This window comes from Dendrobates tinctorius, unplaced genomic scaffold, assembly GCF_039654945.1.
Source record: "Dendrobates tinctorius isolate UK_male_01 unplaced genomic scaffold, ASM3965494v1 ptg000094l, whole genome shotgun sequence".
NCBI lineage: Eukaryota > Metazoa > Chordata > Amphibia > Anura > Dendrobatidae > Dendrobates > Dendrobates tinctorius.
The window spans coordinates 14,957,768-14,980,093 of record NW_027361762.1 but is presented as its reverse complement, the minus strand read 5'-3'; the positions used below and the strand labels follow the sequence as shown (position 1 = coordinate 14,980,093).

General features: G+C 46.2%; 1 protein-coding gene across 2 annotated transcripts in view; it reads right to left on the bottom strand.

Annotated features, from left to right (window-relative positions):
• POLDIP3 (DNA polymerase delta interacting protein 3) overlaps nucleotides 1-22,326 on the bottom strand; it is a 137,725-nt gene that overhangs the window by 35,814 nt on the left and 79,585 nt on the right. For both annotated transcript variants that reach the window (XM_073586679.1, XM_073586680.1), the window contains exons 5-7: nucleotides 19,247-19,447; nucleotides 19,026-19,103; nucleotides 913-1,042 (exon numbers count right to left, since the gene is read on the bottom strand). In XM_073586679.1, the coding sequence (XP_073442780.1) occupies nucleotides 913-1,042; nucleotides 19,026-19,103; nucleotides 19,247-19,447 (409 nt within the window). The remainder of the gene's footprint in view (nucleotides 1-912; nucleotides 1,043-19,025; nucleotides 19,104-19,246; nucleotides 19,448-22,326) is intronic.

Below are 22,326 nucleotides of genomic sequence, written 5' to 3'. Positions count from 1 at the left end.
GTGGTGAAAATCCGTTCTCTGGTTTAGCCTCAATATTAACAAGCTATTATCGTCATTAGACTTCTTTAGTTCCTATGTAAGCCATTGCCCTCTTTTTCAGCAGTTGTATTAAGGAAAAATTAAATCCGTAAAAAAATAAATAAATAGGAAACTATGCAAAAGGGTATATTATTCACATGGAGTCCTATAGCACTCACTTACATCTACAATTTGTCTATTTGCTCCATTCCTTCGGTACTTCACCCGAGACCATTTTATTCATTATTTAAGATAAATTATTGCACAAGACCACATGATTAACCAGGTCCAATTATTTGAGAGGGTCCAGATATTGCGATCATAATAAATGCACCAAAATTATGGAGTAATGGGGACAATTCTTAAAAAACAAAAAAAAACACCATGTCGACTAAGCGCCCCATGGGACGTTACAGAAAACACTTATGAAAATGCCAACAAAAACAGTTTACGAACCGCTTCAGGAAATGCTAGAAAAATGCACAAGATGATGCTTCAGGGAAAAAAAATTGGCATTTCTGATGTGGTTTCCACTTAAAAACCTTGTAATGTTCACCTGCTTGGAAAATATGTTGATTGCAAATACTATAACTTATTTCAACATTAAAAGGGATCCTGTCAATGATTGACAGCTGTATCTGCATGCACACTTACAGAAAGCCAGTAGTGAAACATTGATTGCCCAATGTACTTAAAATCCCAAAAAGGGCAGAGGTTTAAGTGATTAAATTACAGGTTATCATAGATCTTTTCTTACAAAACTAGCTATCAATCTGCTCAACTCTTCCTGCTCTACAACATGGTGCCTGCAGATTGGACTGCATTTTCATGGTGACTGGTTCCCTTTAACACAAGAAAAAAATAGTTTACCCCTGCGACACCCGCCCAACCTACCATCTAGGTATCTGTTGTTGTATTTTTTGTAGGCACCAACTGCATCTTCCTTTCTTACAAACACAACCTCTGCAATTCCAGAACTCAATAGGCGGGCGCGCTTCAAGGCACCGCATACACAGAAAAGCTCCTGAGAAAAAAAAAAGCATATCATTTTGTTTATATCATAAATCAGTGAAAAATTATAAATGGATTCATTTGGGACACATTTTATAATTTTTTTTTCCTGGTCCCATCATTGGTGAAACACAGGGAATAGGGTGTAGCAAGCTGCCATTAAAAAAAAAAAAAAAAAAAAAAAATCAAAATAGTTGCCTTCTCCAATTCGGGCTGTAACTGCCTACTGGCACCGAGTTCATCAGTTTCAGGCTATGTGCACACGCTGCGGATTTGCCTGATTTTTCCGCACAGAATCTGCATCTCTTTGCCGAAAACGCAGGTTAAAATCCACGCGTTTGATGCGTTTTTTTCCTGTGAATTTGTCTGCATTTTAGTAAGCTAAATAAAGATGTTTTTTAATAGAAAAAAAGTTGTGATGTCATTTTTGTCCAACCTCTTATTTTGCATACTCCATTACACACACACAGATATATCTATCCACATATCTATAGATCGCTCTATCTATAGATATATGGATAGATGTAGATAGCTATATGGATAGATATATCTATATCTATATATATATATATATATATATATATATATCTATAGATATACAATAGCAAGGCCGATGTTTATTAATGAACAATGCTTAATTTTGGGACAAAAAAAAAAAATGGCGTGGGCTCCCGCGCAATATTCTGCTCCAGAGAGGGAAAGCCAACCACTGGGGCCAATATTTCTAGCCTGGGAAGGGGTTAATGCCCATGGACCTTCCCAGGCTATGAACATCAGCCCACAGCTAGCCTTTACTGGCTATTAACATAGGGGGACACCCCCCCATAAAATTACGTGGAGTCCCCCTATAATTAATTGCCAGAAAGGCTATGCAGACAGCTGCGGGCTGATATTGCCCCCTTCCCCGCTAAAAACACCAGCACCCAGCCACCCCAGAATTGGCGCATCTATACGATGCGCCAATTCCGGCACTTAGCCCCTCACTTTCCACTGCCCTGTAGCGGTGGCATATGGGGTAATAAGGGGTTAACGTTAATTTGCTATTGTAAGGTGACATTGGGCCCGGTTAATAATGGAGAGGCGTCAATAAGACATCTATCCGTTAATCTTATAGCAAGAAAGGGATAAAAAAAAAACCCACACATAAGAATAAAGTATTTTAATTAAATAAAACATGACAGTTTTTCATAATTTTTATTTCACACAATCCATTCAAAGCCATCAATCACCTGCAAAAATTTTTTAAAAAACAAACCAACAGTATAGTCCCTGATCCGGCGTAGTCCCTCTTTACTAACGAGTCTCCCACGCTGATCTCCCCTATAGAGCTGTAGCATCAGATGTGACCGCTCTATAGGCCTCCAGTGACACTGACCGGAGATAGCCCTCCCACAGTGTATCAAAGTTAAGCCTCTTGCTTTGCGACACTACAGCGTGAGAAAATTCTCACGCTGTAGTGCAGCAAAGTGACAGGATGAACTCCAGTGACCTGTCGGCGGCGGAGTGATACAATGCGGAGGATTATCTCAGTCGTTGTATCACCGGAGCCCCTGGAGAAAGGTCGCATCTGCTGATGTGACAGCTGTCCACGGGAGATCGTCATGGGGCAATCGGATTAATTGGATTACGTCGGACACGGGGAGTATATTGTTTGTTTACTTTTATATTTTTTTCAGGTGAGCGAGCGCTTCGAGGATTAGCTGTATATGGTAAATATGTACTATATATCTTCCTTACCTGACCTATCTATAACAATTGACGACATCACCCTTTCCCCTGTACCGGAGGTCCGCTGCCTCGGAGTAACCCTTGACTCTGCCCTGTCCTTCAAACCGCACATCCAAGCTCTCTCCACCTCCTGCCGCCTCCAGCTCAAAAATATTTCCAGAATCTGTCCCTTCCTCAACCCCCTCTCTACTAAAATGCTTGTACATGCCCTCATCATCTCCCGTCTCGACTACTGCAACATCCTTTTCTGTGGCCTCCCTGCTAACACCCTCGTACCTCTCCAGTCCATCTGTAACTCTGCTGCCCGACTAATTCATCTCCTCGCTACTCCTCCGCAAATCTCTTCACTGGCTTGCACTCCCTCAGCGTATCCAATTCAAATTACTAATACTGACCTACAAGGCCATCTATAATCTGTCTCCTCCATAATATATCTGAACTAATCTCCCGATATCTTCCCTCACGTAATCTACGATCCTCCAAGACCTCCTTCTCTCCATCGCACTTATTCGCTCATCACCAAACCGCCTCCAAGACTTCTCCCGAATAGCCCCCATCCTCTGGAATTCTTTGCCCCAACACGTGCGGCTATCAACCACATTCAGATCCTTGAGAAGGAACCTGAAAACCCACCTCGTCAAGAAAGCCTACAGGCCTGCAATGACCCTGCTAAATCCTCACCACCACTGGAACTGCTGCAACCCCCCACCTTACTGTCTCCTTCCCCACCATCCTGTAGAATGTAAGTCCGAAAGGGCAGGGTCCTCTCCCCTCTGTATCAGTCTGTGATTGAAAGTTTGTTTACTGTAAGGGCCCTGTTACATTTAGCGATGCACCAGCGATCCCGACCACAATATGACCCGGTCAGGATCGCTGGTGCATCGCTAAATGGTCGCTAGTGAGCTGCCAAACTGGCAGATCTCAGCAGCGACGCAGCAGTGATCGTTACTTACCTGTCAGACGCGGCGATGATGACGTCCTCCTCCCGCGTCCACGTGTCGCTCGTCGGAGCCAGCAGGAAGCCGCCGCCGAAAAATGGACCAGGCCGATCTCGCGCGATAACCGATAACCAGCGGGGGAGCCGGTGGGAGGTGAGTATCACATTTAGAGATATCGCTGCTGCGCCACAAAATTGGTGACGCTTTAGCGATATTGCTAGCGTTATCGCTATGTGTAAAGACCCCTTAAGTGATATCTGTAATTTGCATGTAACCCCCTCACATGTACAGCTCCATGGAATCAATGGCGCTATATAAATAATACTATATACAGTATGTGTGTATTTTTTTTTTTTTTTTTTTTTTTACATTCAACACATTAACTGGATGATGGGACTACTAATGGTGTCACTGTAGCAGGCATAGCCGGATGGGACTAGTAGTCCCATCGGACGATGCCTGCACACACACACAGCCCCGCAGACCCCCGCACATACAGTTTCACGCAGATCCCCGCACACACATACACGCACACTGCCACCACCCACACACTTCCCTCCTCCCAATCCGCATCGTTTTTCACACCCACATCAAATCTTTTTTACACCTGCGGTTTTGCTGCGGATGTACCTGACTCAATGCAAGTCAATGGGTACAGACACGCTGCACATCCGCACAAATAATTAACATGCTGCGAAAAAAAAACCCACTGCAAATCCACAAGTTTTTTCCGCAGCATGTGCACAACAAAACTCCATTTCCTATAGATTAACATTGGCTGTGCATTACACTCTGGATTTAATGCGAATCCGCGCGTCCAAAAACGCTGCAGAAATCAAAATCCGCAACATGTGAACACAGCCTTCGTCTCTATAGAAAAAGGTGGGGGGATAAAAACATACCCACGTCTATCTTTAATTTTTAGAGCACTCATGCCATTGATTGCAATAAGCAAGTCTCTCAGGCCAAGCTTCTTGTATCAGTCTAAAGGAACGTAGTTGCCTCAGATGCCTAAGGCCTCTTTCACACATCAGGTTTTCGCCGTCAGGCGCGATCCGGCTCTTTTGACAAAAAACGGATCCGGCGAAATGCAATGCCGGATCCGGTTTCCCCCCCCATCGACTTGCATTTGCGTCGGATTGCGCCGGATGGACATGCGTTTCATCCGGTTTTTCGCTGGATCCGGCAATGTGCCGCAATCCGGCGTCTGGAAAAAACGGCTACTGTAACGTTTTTTGTCTCAGGCGAAAAAGCCGGACACCGGATCCGGCGCGTCCGGCTTTTTCACACAATGAAAGTCTGTGCGCCGCAATGCGCTGGATCCGGTGGCCGGATCCGTTTTTTTGGGTCTGAGCATGCTCCGTAGCTCTGCCCACAGCACACATATATAAAAGCATGACAGTGGGACCCTCACCCACACCCAACATGCCACCAAAGACAGCAACCAGGCGCAGGAGAAGGCAGGAGACCACTGCAGCACCATCAGCACCACCACCACCCCAAATGGAGCAGCAAAGGGAACATGCTGAACAACGGGATGGGAGTCCAGCAGCAGATGAGAGACGGTAATTATCAAATCCCCCATTCCTCAAAACTAGGGCCATGGAATATCAAGATATTCATTGGCCCTTTGTTTCTCTTTATTCAACAGCCGCCCAAGAGATGCAGCAGCACTGGCAGCAACAACAGCAGCAGCACCACCCACAGCCATGGAGTCTGGCCAGCAACATGACAGCACATCATCTTCTGGGAGCCCTCCCTCGCATCGTCAGCGTTTGACGGTAAGTTTTTATCTCCAAAATCCATCATCTCTGTAATATATGTCTATTCAAGGCCTTTTATTTCAAAACAGGAATCACAAGCTGAAGAGGAGCTCTCAGAAGAAGGAAGGAAGGGGTGGACAGACACCTGGAGTGGGCTCACAATCGGTAAGTTTTTTTGCATCAAACGCAGAAACACAACATCACACTACACACAACACATAGAAAACAATGTACCGCAGACCTCACACAGCAAACAAATGCCAACATCCAAACACAATTTTTTTTCTTTTCTTCTCTAGTCTTCCCAATCTGGTGCTCGGCCAAGAGGTCCTCGCAGTGCCTCCCAGGGTCGTCGGCGACAGCAAGGCGGCGGTCACCAGCGTGTAAGCATAATATTTAAGTTTAAATTTTGGTACACTTTTTATTTCATGTCTTAAAGTGTGGTGACTAATTTTGCTATTTTTCTATTTTAATTTAACAGCCTTCACAGCGTGCTCCCGACTCAGACGGTGACGATGGAGGAATTGATGTGGACCACCTCATCGATCTCGTCAGAGAAAGGGAGCCGCTATGGAATATGGCTGACCGCAGCCATGCTGACCTGATTGTTACCCGACGACTCTGGGAGGAAATCTGTTCGCTCCTTGTGGGCCGCTGGGAAGACCTCGATGCTCGGGCCCAGATTAAAGAGCGCAAGTATATACAGTACCGGTTGCTTGATGTAAACCAGTGTTTCCCGAACTCCAGTCCTCGTGGTCCCCACGGATCATGTGTTCAGGATTTCTATTTACTATGGAAATCCTGAAAACATGACCCCTGGGGACCATGAGGACTGGAGTTTGGGAAACACTGATGTTGTATACTAACCACTTTGTCCTTTCTCGTTTCAGGGGACAGAATTGTGAAGCGGTGGCGGTCTGTGAGGGATCGTTTCAAGAAGGAGTTCAATAAAGAGATGCGGGCCCCGAGTGGATCTGGAGGATGCAGGAGCAAGTACAAGTACGCACGAGCGCTGTCGTTCCTCCGGGATACAATGGTCGCCAGAAGGTAAATATTACACATCACATGTGAAACAAAAATGTTTAGATGTAACAATTTTTCAGCCAGGGCCATGCCATATCACTATTTTAATTGTTTTTTTTTCTCTTTATTCCACAGCACGGTGAGCAGCACTCGGGAGCCTGCACGATTGGACCCTTCTGAGGCGATCCCTGAGGAGACCGGCACCGAGGGACACTTCGACCGCCCCGGTACATCTGCACCTTCCCAGCCTTCCCACACATTCGACCCATCTGTCCCATCCACCAGCACAGGAGCATCGTGGCCGCCTACATTACATGAAGCTGCTGGTGAGGAGATCGCTTTCCCTTTACCCCACCCTTCTGCCCCTGCCACCTCTAGTACACCTGCGGGTACTGGGCGGCAGCGGCAGAGGGGTCAGGAAAAGACTTATGCGCCAGAGTTCTTGCATCTGAATGCATCTTTCCAGAACTGTCTAAAAGTCTCGTCAGAGCAAATCTCCGCAGGCTTTCAGCAGATCAACTCCAGCATTCTGGAGGTGAAGACACTTCTGCAAACCATGCATTCAGAAGCAAGATCTTCGCCAAACCACACCTTTTTCAGGTCTGTTGTGGAGCGCATGGAAACGCTCTCTCCTAGCCAGCAGATGCATGTAATGCATTCATGCCACGGTGCTCTCCAGCACGTTACCTCCCAACCTCCTCCTCCCACCCCAGTAGTTCCTCCACCTGCACCCCCTCCAGCCACTTTCCATCCTCCCCCTATTACATACCAGCCACCTCCCCAGTACCAGCAACCTCCCCAGTACCAGACATCTCCCCACTTCCAGCAACCTGCCCCGTACCAAACTCCTTCCCCATACAATTTTCCATCAACATCATCTGCTCCTACAGTCCCTGCCCAACCCTCCACTCCACCACCCACCACCTCTTCTGCCTCCCACATGTCCACCCATTCTGTAGCTTTTTCCACACCTTCACCTCTAACTGTTCCTTCCCCACCACGATCCCAGTCCTCTCTCCACACTCCCAGTGTCGAAGTGTCCCGCAGCCCCTCCAGCAGTATTTCCACCCCACACTACACCGATTTATAATGTGTGTTTTGTAATAAAAATGCCCATTTGGTTTCAAACCTTTATTAAAAAAGTTTTTTTTAACTTTAAAAACATTTTACAAAAAAAAAAAATTTTAAATAAAAGTTAAATTATCGTTTTACAATGGTTGTCTGTCATTTCTTTCTGCGGCGAAATAGGTTTAAAAAAAAAGGTTAAATACAGGGTATTTCAAAGGTAAAAAGGTATTCAAAACCAGGTATATAACTGTGGGTAAATGTTAGCTTTTTGCCACAGTTGTGTTCCTGGTTGTGTTTGAAGCAAAGTATTTCACCTAAAAAGTTGTGTTTATTGTTGGTGATTTCCTAACAATGTACACAACTTTTGTTAAAAGGTGAAATACTTTGCATAAAACACAACCAGGTACACACCTGTGGCCTAAAGGTAAAAATATTAAGACCATGACAAGATAGCCAACTTTGGTTGGCAAAGGTATATACTGTTGGTACAGAAGGTACACAAGTTTGGTTAAGGGCACAAATCTCTCACACTCTGTCATCCTGCCAGTGTACTCTGCCTTGAGGTGACATAAAGTATAGTGCAAAATTGTCCCTCATTACTGAAACCGTCACAGAACTTCTAGTGGTAATGTCCTGGTAATCTTGCAAGGTGGTTTCTTCAGAGGTGTCCTCAATGGAAATGGGTTCCTTGCAGATAACAAAATTGTGGAGTACCACGCCAGTTTTGATCACCTCGTCCACAGTTTCTGTCTTGAGGTTGATCGCAGTCAATAGGACCCGCCATTTGGCTGTCAGAATACCAAAGGTACATTCAACCATTCTTCTTGCTCTTGTGAGGCGGTAATTAAAAATGCGTTTTGTTCTTGACAATCCTCTGCTACCGTACGGTTTCAAAAGGTGTTCCGACAGCTGGAAGGCTTCATCCCCTACACAGACAAATGGCATAGGTGGACAAGATGTTTGCGGCAGCGGTCTAGGGGATGGGAACTGTAAGGTGTTTCCATACAGTTTACGCCCCATGGCAGACAGTTTGAAAACTTGAGAGTCATTGGAGCGGCCATAGGCCCCAATATCAACAGCAATAAATTTGTATTCCGCGTCAGCGATGGCCATGAGGACAATTGAAAAATATTTCTTGTAATTGAAATATTCCGATCCCGATCCGGCTGGCTTTACAATGCGGATATGTTTCCCGTCCACAGCGCCCAAGCAGTTCGGAAACTGACATATCTGTTGAAACTTTTCTGAAACTTCAATCCACCTCTGTTGTGGGCTCTGGTAAAAACTCTTCAGCTAAGGAGTCCCACAGTGCACGGCATGTGTACTTCACTATTCCAGATATGGTGGAAATCCCGAGTCTGTACTGGAAATGCAGTGACAATAGGGATTCTCCAGTTGCAAGAAATCTGTGGGGAATTAAAAAACAATCAATTAGTTTAAAATCACAGCATTACATACCAAAACTCAGCTATAACACTTGGAGATGCAAACTACCACCAACAAGATTGCAGTGAAAGTGTGCTCTGATGCGAGCATATCCAATAAATGTGGCTTACCTTAAAGTCACCATCAGACGCTCTGCGGGTGAAACAGAGAAGCGGCAATAGGTGTCCGATTTTCTTATGAGGTGTGCAATGCGCTCCACCAAGTAATCAAAATTCTCCATTTTCATCCGAACATATCCAAAAAATGTATCCAGGTTTCGTCTAAGGTCCATGCAGAGTGCAGAATAGACCCCACGCGTCATTCTCTTGGCTGTGATGGGGTGGATCCACAAACGTTGTCTACGATGCCTGATGCACTGCTGTCTCGCTCTCTCCTTCTCCAGAACAATCACCCTCAAACGATTCGCCTCCGCTGTAAAATCCGCCAAATTCTTCACAATATTTCCAATCACAACATCCATCTTCGCCAGTAACTTGCTCTTCTCTCCAACCTGCACTTTCTCCTCTACAACCTGTCAAAGAAGGGCTGTAGGAACATGCTATATATAGTTTTTCAGTAGCCAATCCCGTTCGGAAGGACACAAGGGGCGATTTTAAAAACCGGATCCGGCGTAATCCGTCGAAAAACGGATCGAAAAACGGATGAACCGGATGAGACGGATCCGGTTTTGGCTGTCCGGTTTTACAAAACATTTGCCGGATCCGGCGCTCCGGCACGACGCCAGAACGCGCCTGACGCCGAAAACCTGATGTGTGAAAGTAGCCTTACATCCAGCATTTGCAGCTGCCTGCCTCCTCAACAAAGACATTGCCCTTCCATCAACTTCCACCCCAGATAACGTTAGCTCTTACAACGAAGATAAAGACACTTCCATTTGGCGCATGTCTGAAATGAAGTTCATTTTATTATAAAGTAGTTTCAATTAAGCCTAAGACATATCGTATTTCATAGTCATCAGCTTCTTTCTCAAATGACTGTGAAAAGTTAAGCAATCACTTCAATCCGTTGTAGCAATTCATGGCATAGGACAGACATTAGACAGCAAGTCTTGCGCCAAACAGGGTTAGGGCTATACTAGCACAACCTGAAATGCTGCTTTTAATCTATTGGTCAAACAATCCCATTTAATGTACACCTCGTTTATTTTTAGTTGCCAACACTGAACACTTATTCTCCAGCAAAAGAGGTCTCTCTACAAGTTGGATGTCGGGAGGGTCATCCTTAGGGTTCCGTTACATTAGCGATGCACCATCAAGCCCGGCAATGATACGACCTGGTCAAGATCGCTGGTGCATTGCTAAATTGTCACTAGTGAGCTGCCAAACAGGCAGATCTCACCAGTGACGCAGTAGCGATCCAGCGATGCTCGGAGGTCGTTCTTACCGGTCACACGGCAGCGATGACTACTTCCGCCTGCGTCAATGCATCGCTTAGTCGGCGCCAGCGGGACGCCAACAAGTAGAAAATGGCCCTGGACGTTCACGCGCGATCAGTGATATCTAGCGGGGGGCGGTCAGAGGCAAGTGTCACATGTAGCGAGATCACTAGAGATATCGCTGTTGCGTCACAAAATCGGTGACGCTTTAGCGATATCGCTATGTGTAAAGCCCCCTTTAAACTGTCAATTAGTTCTTCTTTAAACAATCCAACTGTTTATCATTAGAAACAGTAGAGATAAATAAGTGTCTCGGAGGTTTAGGCTGGGTTCACACGTAGCAGAATTCCCGCGGAAGTTACCCAGAGAATTCCGGAATTCCATTCTGCGGGAAAATCGCATATCAAATTCCAGTGGAAAAACTAGCAATTTGCAAGCGTAATTAGCTTGCAGAATGCTAGTGTTTTCCAAGCAATCTGTAGCATCGCATGGATAACTGATTGACAGGTTGGTCACACTCGTTAAACATAGTGTTTGACGAGTGTGACCAACTTTTTACTATTGAGGCTGCCTATGCAACATCAGTAGTAAAAAGATCTAAGGTTAAAAATAAAAAAAATAGGGATTTTTGTTTACTCACGGTAAAATCCTTTTCTCCAAGCCAATCATTGGGGGACACAGACAGTGGGTGTTATGCTGCTTGCCACTAGGACACTAAGTAAACACATAAAAAAGTTAACTCCTCCCCTGCAGTATACATCCTCTCGCTGGCTGGGAATTCCCCAGTTCGGTGAAAAAGCAGTAGGAGCATTAAACGAATGACAATCATAACTGTCAAAACCTAATAATGCTACAGTGAGCCAATAGGCCAAACAAGGTGGGTGCTGTGTACCCCAATGATTGGCTCGGAGAAAAGGATTTTACGGTGAGTACACAAAAATCCCTATTTCTCCTACGCTTCATTGGGGGACACAGACAGTGGGACGTCCTAAAGCAGTCCCTGGGTGGGGAACATACATTTGCCAATACCCCATGTACCACTGACTCAACACTGTGGTACTGCCGATTGCAGGATGCATCTGCCAAGAGCTGCATTGTTATGAATGGAAACCAAGGAGGAAAAAAAGACAAGCTAAGTCTCAGAAAACCAGAGAAGTTGGTAACTATGCAGATTCCTGAACTTACCCGCACAACTAGCAGCAGTCGTGGAGCGTTCCTACATTGGTCCTAGACGCCTCATCACAACCGGAGAACTACATAAGCCTAAAGCAAGAAAAGAGGAAAACTGCCCCAGAGCAGACCCCAAAGGAAAGACAGCCCCCCACATGTATTGACGATGAAAATACAAACAAAGGCAGGAAAATAGGCTGAGCAAACGATGGGGCCCCGCTAACTAAAAAGGACAGAAAGGAAAGACACTGTCTGCAATCTGCCAAAAAAAACCTACAAAAATATTGTCCAACACTTCTGATAGCAAAATTAACCCTGAAGTCACTAGACTTCTAAACCTATATCAGCACTCTGAAATATTCTGAGACAAAAGCAAAAAAGAGGCCAATCTAATAAAGGGACAAAAAGCAGATTGGCAAATACTGATTAATAGGACTGGAATTTCAGCATAGCCCCAGCAGGGGCAGGCTGATTACACAAAAAACTGAATTTACCAACAAGCGCAAGTGTGAACATTAGCAAAAAACAAACTTAACTTGAGAAGACTGGAAGAGGGCTGAAGTCCAGGACCTGAGAAGCAGACTGAATCCCAGGACCTGAGAAGCAGACTGAATCACCAGCACCCGGATAGGGCGTCGGCTGTCTTATATCCAGTCTGATACTCCAGAGATTCAACCGTTATCTTCCTCATCAGGTGGCAGATCACTACCACTTAAACCAACCGCACTACCTCCTGTCACCACCAGTGGGAGAATGGAAGGGGAACTCTCAACTGGTGGAGCAGAAAATGAGTTCATGACACTGCATCCGCAGAGGTCTGAGAATGAAATTAGGCAATGTTTGTAAGGTATGCAGGCTGGACCAAGTTGCAGCCTTATGGACAGGCGTGAGAATGAATTTGGCAATGTTTTGTAAAGGTATGTAGGCTGGACTAAGTCGCAGCTTTGAAGACCTGTTCTGCTGACGACTGTAGCCGAATGGCCTAAGAGGCACCCACAGAGCGGATAGAATGCGCCTTAATCCTTGCTGGGACAGGTGTGACCCGGACACAGTAGGATTCCTGAATAGCAACGCAAATCCACCTGGCTAGCGTGGTTTTTGAAGCGGCTAGACTCTTCCTATGCCCCTCTGGAAGTACAAACAGGGCATCCGACTTGCGAAAGGGAGCCGTCCGCGAGATGTACAGTCTCAGAGCCCTAACCACATCCAGGGTGGAGGGCCTTCTCAATGCGGTGGACCGGTGCCGGACAAAAGGAGGGCAAAACAATTTCCTCAGAGATGGAAAGAGGATACGACTTTGGGCAGGAAGGACGGGGAAGTCCTGAGAACTGCCTTGTGCTGATGAAAATTCAGGAACTGATGACGGCAGGATAGGGCCGCCAATTCCGAAACTAGTCTGATTGACGTACTTGCCACTAGAAAGACCACTTTCCAAGAAAGAATAGGTAGTGGTACGTCCTGCAACGGTTCGAAAGGAGCCTCCTGTAAGGCCCCGAAAACCAAGTTAAGGTCCCATGATTCAAATGGCCCTTTATAGGGAGGCGCTACATGAGAAACTCCCTGAATGAACATCTTGACCTGAAGTTTGTTGGCAATTTTGCGTTGGAATCGCACTGACAAGGCTGAAATTTGGCCCTTCAGCGAGCTAAGCGCGAGGCCTGACTTTAATCCTGACTGAAGGAATTCCAATATGGCAGGAATGGAAAACACTAGAGGGGATCAACCATAATCCTTGCACCACGAAAAGAAGGTTTTCCAGATGCGGTGATAAATGCGCATGGACACGAACTTCCTAGCACTAATCATGGTGGAAATCACGTTGTGAGAAAACCCAGCCTGTGCTAGAATCCAGGATTCAACGGCCACGCCGTCAAAGACAGGGCCCCGGAGTTCAGGTGGTAAATCGGACCCTGAGTGAGTAGATCCATGCGATCTGGAAGTCGCCAAGGGACGTCGGCGACTAGTTGTACATGCCCGGCCAATCTGGTGTGACTAGGATCACTGATACTTCCTCTGCTCTGATCTTCTTGATGACCCTCGGGAGCAAGGGGAGAGGGGGAAAGATGTAAGGGAGCCGGAACTGGTGCCACGGCAAAACTAGGGCGTCCACTCCGATGGCGCCTGGATCGCACTATCGGGCAACGAATCGAGGAATCTTGTCGTTTAGCCTTGAGGCCATGAGATCCACATCCGGAGTGCCTCAACGACAGCAAATCTGCTGAAAACCTTCCGGATGAAGAGACCACTCTCCCGATGCAAGGGCTTGGCAACGGAGAAAGTCTGCCGCCCAATTCTCTATGTCCGGGATGAGGATCGCTGAGATGGGCGAACGGTTGGTCTAGACCCAACGGACTTTATTTGCATATTCGTATTTCCCAGGGAGCATCATTGCACCTAGGATTTCACTGATTGAGCGCCTTTGCCGGCTGCCGCAGTGTTTTCTTTGACTGGTCTCCCTGAGGTCAGTGATTGTTTCGTGACAATGGAGGATGTGACTCACTTCATGCATGGCCATCCTGCTCAGAGTACCCCCCTGACGGTTGATATACGCTACAGCTGTGGCAATATCGGATTGAATCCTGATGGGGACACATGCGAGGAGATGGTGGAAACTCAGTAGGGCTAATTTGATCACTCGTACCTCCAAGACGTTGATTGGGAGACGTGACTCCCGAACTGACCAACGACCCTGTGCCGTGTGGTGACGAAACACCGCGTCGGTCACCACCAACCATCGTACTGGGAGAAAAGATCTCCCTTGAATCAGGGAGGATTTCAGTGTTCACCACTTGAGGGCTTGTCTGATCTGCAGGGACAGAAGGCACCAACGGTCCAGGGAAGACGGGTTCTTGTCCCAAGTCAACAGCAAGGCTTGTTGCAAAGGGCGGAGATGGAATTGTGCGAATGGCACTGCTTCCATTGCTGCCACCACCTTTCCGAGAACTCTCATGCTGATACGAACAGAATGAGAGACCGGATGGGAAACAGTCCGCGCTGCCTGTTGCAAAGCTCGGGCCTTCTCTGGAGGGAGAATGACCAACCCGCGGGAAGTGTCCAAGACCATTCCCAAAAGGAAAATCTGCTGCACCGGTGTTGGGGAAGACTTTTCGAAGATCATCTTCAGACCCAGGCGAGAAAGTGTATTTACAGTGATATCTATGGATTTCCTCGCATGCTGGAAGGGATGGACCCTTGATTAGCAGGTCGTCCAGATACGGCCCCGAGCGTGGAGAATGGCCATGACAGCCGCCATCGCCTTGGTATAGACCCTGGGGGGCGGTGGCGAGACCGTAGGGCAAGGCAACGAACTAGAAGTGTTCTTCTCGAATTGCAAAATGCAGGCACTGCTGGATGATAGGGGCTCTCCCCTTTTGCATGGAAGCGACACCGACCGGAGGAATTTCCTTCTGAATCGCCATACTTTGACAAACTGATTTAACAGCCTGAGGTCCAGTATGGACCACATCGTTCCTTCCTTCTTTGGAACCACAAAGAAAGGTGTGAATAAAAACCGCTGAACCATTCTGAATGACAGCAGACGGCTGCCTACTTTGTCAGTGTCGGCCGGATACCACAACCAGTCATTGAGTAGAGGATCTATGGGATCTGCTTCCTTAGATCCAGATGCTGTTGGCCTGGGTTTCCAAGAGCGGTTAGGTCTGTGAGAGACCTGGGAACCTCTGTCTCCACGCGGGGACCGACCTGATGCGGAAGAGAAGGTTGTGGAGGACCAGCTGGAGCTGCTGCGAAAAAAGGTTGAAAAACTAGTCGGCTGTTGATTCGATTCCAAAAACGGCCAGGCAGCCCCTTGTTGGGAAAGAAACCTACTCTTACCCCCCGGAAGTGTCAGAAATGAGCTGGTCAAGTTTCTTGTTAAAACAGGCGACCAGTTTGATACGGCAGAGAAGTCTTTAATCTCTTGGAGGTAGAATCTGCCCGCCAGTCGCGTAGCCTTAGGGCTCTACTGATTGAGACTGCATTAGCGGTTACCTTAGCAGCGCAATTAGCGGCGTCTACTGCAAAATCACCTGCATGAATTATCTGCTTGGAAGGCAGTAATTAAGACTTCTGCCCAAGTGGCCATGCCTTAGCCACTCAAGTCGCTGCGAAAGTTGGGGAAAATGCCGCTCCTGAAGCTCCAGAAACTGAACTGGCAAGGTAGCCAATTTGACGATCGAAGGGGTTTCGGACTGAAGAGCCCTCAGAAACGGATCGAAGCGTTTTAGGAGCAAGGCACAATACAGGAGAATCCATCAAGGGGGACTGTAACCAATTCTTCAGCAGATATGGAGTAAAGGGGTATTCAGCCTCAATAGGCTTTTGCCCTGTGAACCGCTTAAGTGGTTGGTTCCTACGTTTCTAGACAATGTCCTTCAACTCCGGATGGCTGGCAAATACCCTGCGTTCGCGTTTAGTACTCTTAAAGGAGATACTGTGTTCCGGAGCGGGAATATTCTCCTCGTCCAACGTCAGAAACTTGTTGACTGACTCTCAGAGAATCAAGCGATTCATGGACATTTGGGGAATTCTGAGGGACAGACGTGTCAGACTCGAATTCAGAGACATGTTCTCTGAGAACATTAGGAGAGGGAGAGCGAGAGACAGAACTCGCAGATGCTGAATCGCGAGCGTGACTAGTGGACGCGTCATTGGTCCGCTTTCTAGAGACCTGAGGATCCCTTGAACGAGCACAGTCCCTGCAGGCGGACGGTTCCCGGCCATCGCCAAAGCGCTCCTCGGGCGGTAAAGACGCGTTCTGACTGAAAGGGAATTCCCGGAGTAGTCTATAGCCTTGGTCAGTTTCTCCACAGACTATGACAAGGACGCGGCCCACACAGAGGGACTAAACGCAGGGAGCACCTTGCAGTGGATGGCGTTTTAGCACAAGCCGGGTCGCAATCCGTGCATAGCGGATTAGTCTGGGTACTGGGCAAGGCAGTCTTTCAAGAGGTACCAGCGGTAAAGAACGTAGTGCGCTTCTTATTAGCCCCCTTTTTGCTTCCTTAGACTGACAGTGCCCATGAAAGGGTTACAAGCAGAGCCTGGGCTGCAGGGAATGTGCAGCAAAGGGGTTAAGCTTTGCTCTGAGGAAGATGCATCTTACCCGCGGTCCTGATGCTGTGTCCCTGGGAGAAATATCGGTGGCCCTGTAGCGTCACCAGGTGTTGTCCATCCGTGCGTGCACCCACCCCAGCCGTCCCAGAGCACGAGGGGCAGAGAAAAGGTTATGGACATGACCCCTGAGACTAGCAGGGTGCGTCTTGTACAGACCGAGAGGCGCCACAGACGTGGGCGGCGGCGCTAACAGTGGGCAGCGCTATGTAAATTGCGGCCTAGTAGGCCAAAAAGCCAGGGACTAAATTTTTGGGCCTACCCGAGTCGGGTGAAGGAGGGAGCGGGGGTCCGCCGGCATGCCGCCGCTGAGACTCGGTCAGCACTTCTCTTCTTCTATGGGCAGGGGGACGGAGAGCTATGGGGCTGATTCAGGGCATCCAAAAGCGCTGGTCAAGTCTTCTCCGTGCGTTCACCCTCGTATCCGTGTGGGGTACCGGGGCCGTAAAAGAACCATCGCCAGAAGAATCAGTCCCAGTCATCGCAGGAAAGTGTACGGGGAGGTATTCCCCGCGTGCTTCCCTGTCGTTGGTTCGGGGTTCAGGAGAGAGCGGGCCGTATAAAGGAACCGTCGCCCCCTTCACTCCATTAAAAAATAAAAATTTACAGAAAATTCAAAAATAAAAAAAACGGTGGGGTCTGAAGCCAGACCCAAGTGTCTCTTGCAGACCAAGCAAGAACTGGGGAATTCCCAGCCAGCGAGAGGGTGTATACTGCAGGGGAGGAGTTAACTTTTTTCTGTGTTTACTTAGTGTCCTCCTAGTGGCAAGTAGCATAACATCCACTGTCTGTTTTCCCCAATGAGGCGTAGGAGAAAAATAAAAAATCGTGTTATATTCACCTTCCGACGGCCCGGCCAGCGTCCCCAGGCCTCCGCGATGCTCCGGCAGGTCCCGTTCCCAGTGATGTATTGCGGCAATGACCTTTGATGACGTTGCGGTCTCGTGAGACGCAACATCAGCAAAGGTCATCGCAATGCATCACTAGGAAACGGGAGCTGCCGCGTGTATCGCTGAAGCCTGGGGACGCTGCGCGGGACGTCAGAAGGTGAATATAACCCGATTTTTTTTTTTTTAATTCTATTTTTTACAGGGATATGGTACCCAGAGCCCAGTCTCCTCTCCTCCGGACAGTGGGTACCATCCGCAAATGTTCTGCTTACTTTTCGCATGGTGGGCACAGCCACATGTGGAAAGTAAGCAGAACAATGCATTCCTATGTGGGCGGAATCGCCGCGATTCCACAAATTAATGAGCATGCTGCGTATTTTTCCGCGATGCAATTCTGCCACGGGAAAATCCACAGCATTAGCACAGCATTGCATGGGATGCTTTTTTTGCGTTTTCGTGGCGATCTGTACCTAAAAACTGTAAAAGACTTTTACATTGGAGCACTCACATCAGACAAGGCGTTTTCCAACAAAGGACATTTATCACTTATCTAGGAGTGCACTGCCCTCTTTTTGTCAACTCGTTAAAGGGAATCTGTCAAATTTTTTTTTGTTATTTTTCTTTTAGTTAACCATGATATAGTGCAAGAGAGCCTGATTATAGGGATAGAAGTAGAAAATCTGGAGAGCAAAAAAAAAGCGCAAATAGGTTGTTAACTGGTTAAAAACATGGGGTGCATCGAGGAGGGGTACGCTCACCTTGTTTTGTTGCAACATGTAAAAAGCATGGATCAGCTGCTGCAGGACACAGGTCCAAAGACCGAGGGTAATGGTGAAACCGGGTGTATGTGTCCAAATCTGCGCTGCTGATAAAGGTGGATGGCGGACGATATTCTTCAAAGCTTTATTTCAAACAGGTTATTAAGTCAGCGCGTTTCAAGGTCACGCAGGACCTCTTCCTCGGGACAAAACCTTAGCATATTTGGACACATAACCCTGTAATCATGAAATCAAGTGTATGTCACTTACTGAGCTGTATTTCCTTGTTTCAGAACAATCAGTGTTTTATTAGCAGGAGATCATCATTACAGGACAACTGGCCATTGCCTGGTAATCTAATCACTCCCCTAGCACTGATTAGCAGCTCTGTCACTATACAATGTACACAGAAATCTGTGCTGTGAGTGGGGATATACAGAGCCCAACATCTCAGCGCTGCAGCACAGAAAACTATGATAACTGCTGCACCCAGAAAACTAAGTGATACATCACTGGAAAAAGGGTCTCGATCCCTAACTTGTGCTGCTGTCGGATTACATAGCAAATGCTGCTAACAGATTCACTTTAAAATTGATGAATTACTAAGGATATTCAATCTCCTCCAAACTGACGAGAAACTGGAAGCTTGGGATTACAAATTTCCTGAAGATGGTGATAAATGTATTTTCAGCCAGCTGAAAAAATTTAAATACAACGCTACTTACCACGATATCTTCCTCTGTGACTCTTGGATGCAAATTATTAACGGTCATTTTTGTGCCTTCTAAAGGGCTAAAGACAGACTGGAAACAAAACAATGTGTTAAAAGAATTGAGGAAACTGAACTGCAAAAAGCTGCTAGCACGAACATTAAAAAGTACAAGTGTCAATGTGTGAGCCTGTACTGCTTGATAATAAAAGCTTCAATGGTGCACGACATTCTCACCTCTTTTGGAGTGGGCCCTACTGAAGAACTGGCCTCCTTTGTGACAAGTGTCCGTGACACGTTGGTCAGAGCCTTTGTGTGCAATAAAGGTGGCGAAGGCTCCGGCTGAGTAGATATGGGAGCTGTGTATGCATCATTCTGTACCACTTTAGTGAGAGGTAAAGTTTGCCCAAGAGAAAATGAATTTCCAGACATTCCCGGCTACAAAAGACGTAAAAGAAACAGTGAATAATGAGTTAGACTAGAAATAACTTCATGAGCCGTATAGGAAGTGGTGTCACAAAGGCTTCCTCACACTGAAAATCTAATATCACACATCTGCAATCTATTCCAGCCAAATTTGCACACCCAAAATTTAAATCGCACTCCTGGTGTACAATTTTTCTGGAAACCATTGTGAAAATGAGTAATGTTGGGCTAAAGCAAAATAATTGTGGCAAAAAAACATGGTGTCTGATTCAAAGCTTATAAGCCAAGATTTCTGGTGTAAAAACCTTTGAAAAGTCAAAGTTTGGGCGCAACTCAAGGCTGTGCTCAAATTTTGTGACTGGACATTCTCGAGCCATTTTTGCCCAACTCCAACTAAGTGGGCAAAACGGGCGTGCCGACCTTTACTTGTCAAAATCATAACAGTGGTGATGTTCACTATGCCATAAATCTTACTCCAGCAGTGACTAGAGTACAATTTGTAGGGATATGAATGCCACTTCTCCGATGCTGCAGATTCATGAAAAGGAGCATTTGATGTCACCGCTAGTGATGAGCGAGTATACTCTTTGCTCGGGTGGTCTCAGAGTATTTGGAAGTGCTCAGATTTAGTTTCTGTCACCGCAGCTGCATGATTTGCAGCTACTTGACAGCCTGAATACATCTGAGGAATGCCTGTTTGTTAGGGAATTCCTACATGTATTCAGGCTGTCAAGTAGCCGTAAGTCATGCAGCTGTGGCAATAGAAATGAAATCTCTGAGCACTTCCAAATACTCGGAGATCACCCGAGCAAAGAGTATACTTGCTCATCACTAGTCACCACATTTCATCAAGACTGGAGTAACCACTGGTCTTGACAAATCTGCCTGAAATATTTAATTTTCAAGGTCAAATATTAAAAAATTCTGTGAAGCACCTGTGTGGTCAAGATGGTCATCACACCTCATACATTTCCTTTAGAGTTATAATTTCCAGGTATCAGTTGAAAAGTTTGAGGCTAAAGCAAATGTTCTTTAAGAAATAAAAAGTTATTTATTTGCATTAACTCCTCCTCCTGCACAATTTCAACTTGGATTTTTTCAGGAAAAAAAGTATCCTACAGACTAGTTTTTATTCATATAACTGTCTAGGTTGACTCTTCCTTTAAAATAGTTAAAAAATATTGGCATGATTCATGAAGGTGTTGGCATTCAGGGTTAGCCAGCTTCATCATAAAAAAAAATATGCAGCATGCTCATTAATTTTGCAGAATTGCGGCGATTCTGCACCCATAGAATTGCATTGTTCTGCTTACTTTCCGCATGTGGCTGTGCCCACCATGCGAAAAGTAAGCAGTATATTTGCGGATGGTACCCACGGTCCGGAGGAGAGGAGACTGTCCTCCGGGCTCTGAGTACTATATCCCTGTAAAAAATAGAATTAAAATAAAAAAAAAAATCGTCATTCTCACCTTCCGATGTCCCTCGCAGCGTCACCAGGCTTCAGCGATGCTGCCAACAGGTCCTGTTCCCAGGTATGCATTGCGGTAATGACCTTTGATAACGTCGCTGTCTCGCAAGACTGCGACGTCCAAGGTCATTGCCGCAATGCATCACTGGGAACGGAACTTGCCGGGAGCATTGCGAGGATCAGGAACGCTGCGCGGGACGTCGGAAGGTGAGAAAAACACCATTTTTTCTTTTTTTTTTTATTTATTATTTTTAACATTAGATCTTTTTACTACTGATGCTGCATAGGCAGCCTCAATAGTAAAAAGTTGGTCACACTCGTCAAACACTATGTTTGACGAGTGTGACCAACCTGTCAATCAGTTCTCCAAGCGATGCTACAGATCGCTTGGAAAACGCTAGTGTTCTGCAAGCCAATTACGCTTGCAAATCGCTAGTTTTTCCGCGGGAAAATCGTGGGAATTTAAAATGCGGTTTTCCCGCGGAATCGAATTCCGGAATTCCTGCAGTAACTTCCGCGGAAATTCCATAACGTGTGCACATAGCCTCACTTGGATTTGGCAGTTAGTAGGTCATGGGTGACTTTAGTCAGGGCAGTTTCAGCGGATTTGTGCGCTCGGAAGCAAGATTGTAGGTGGTCAAACAGGGAGCAGGAGGAAAGATGGGAGGACAGTTTAAAATAGACGTGTTGTTCCAGAAGTTTTGATGTGAGATGTGATTTGGAGTGTAAAGAGGAAAGATTATTTCCTGTAATGGTGGAGAAGCTGGTTTTGGAGAAGGAGGGCTAAGTAGTTATGAGGAGGGGCTGTAGGCCAAAGCTTTCTCTGATGTTATCGGCCTTCTGCTTGAAGAATGAGGCAAAGTTTTCAAAGGAGAGGAACAGGGCTGTGGAGTCGGTAAGCCAAACCTGCGACTCCGACTCCTCAATTTCCCTTACACCGACTCCGACTCCAACTCCCACACATATTGCTTATATTTAAGTGAAAAATTTATTGTAGTACAATGTGAACCTCAGACATTTAATCATTTTTATGATCCAATAATCAAGATGTTTAGATAGAACAGAATATATATTGGTGTACTACCCGGTTTTCATTCTTTTTGGTACAGATACGATATGGATAGACAGATATGGATAAATGGATATATAGATAGAGCAGATTTCTAATCTGCTTTTGCTATTGAAAACATTATCTATGAGCTCAAAAACCTTTCAGGTGATGCAGTTTTTTAAAAAGATTTTCAGCTTTTGCAGCTGAAAAACGTATCCTCAAAAAACAAAGGAAAAACGTTGTGTGTGAATGTAGCCTTAGATCAGGAATATAACAGCCATTTATAGGACATTTCATAACTTTCCCAAACTCCTATGAAAAAATATTCAGCACATCCTGCATTGAATTACTGTACCCAATTTATTATATATT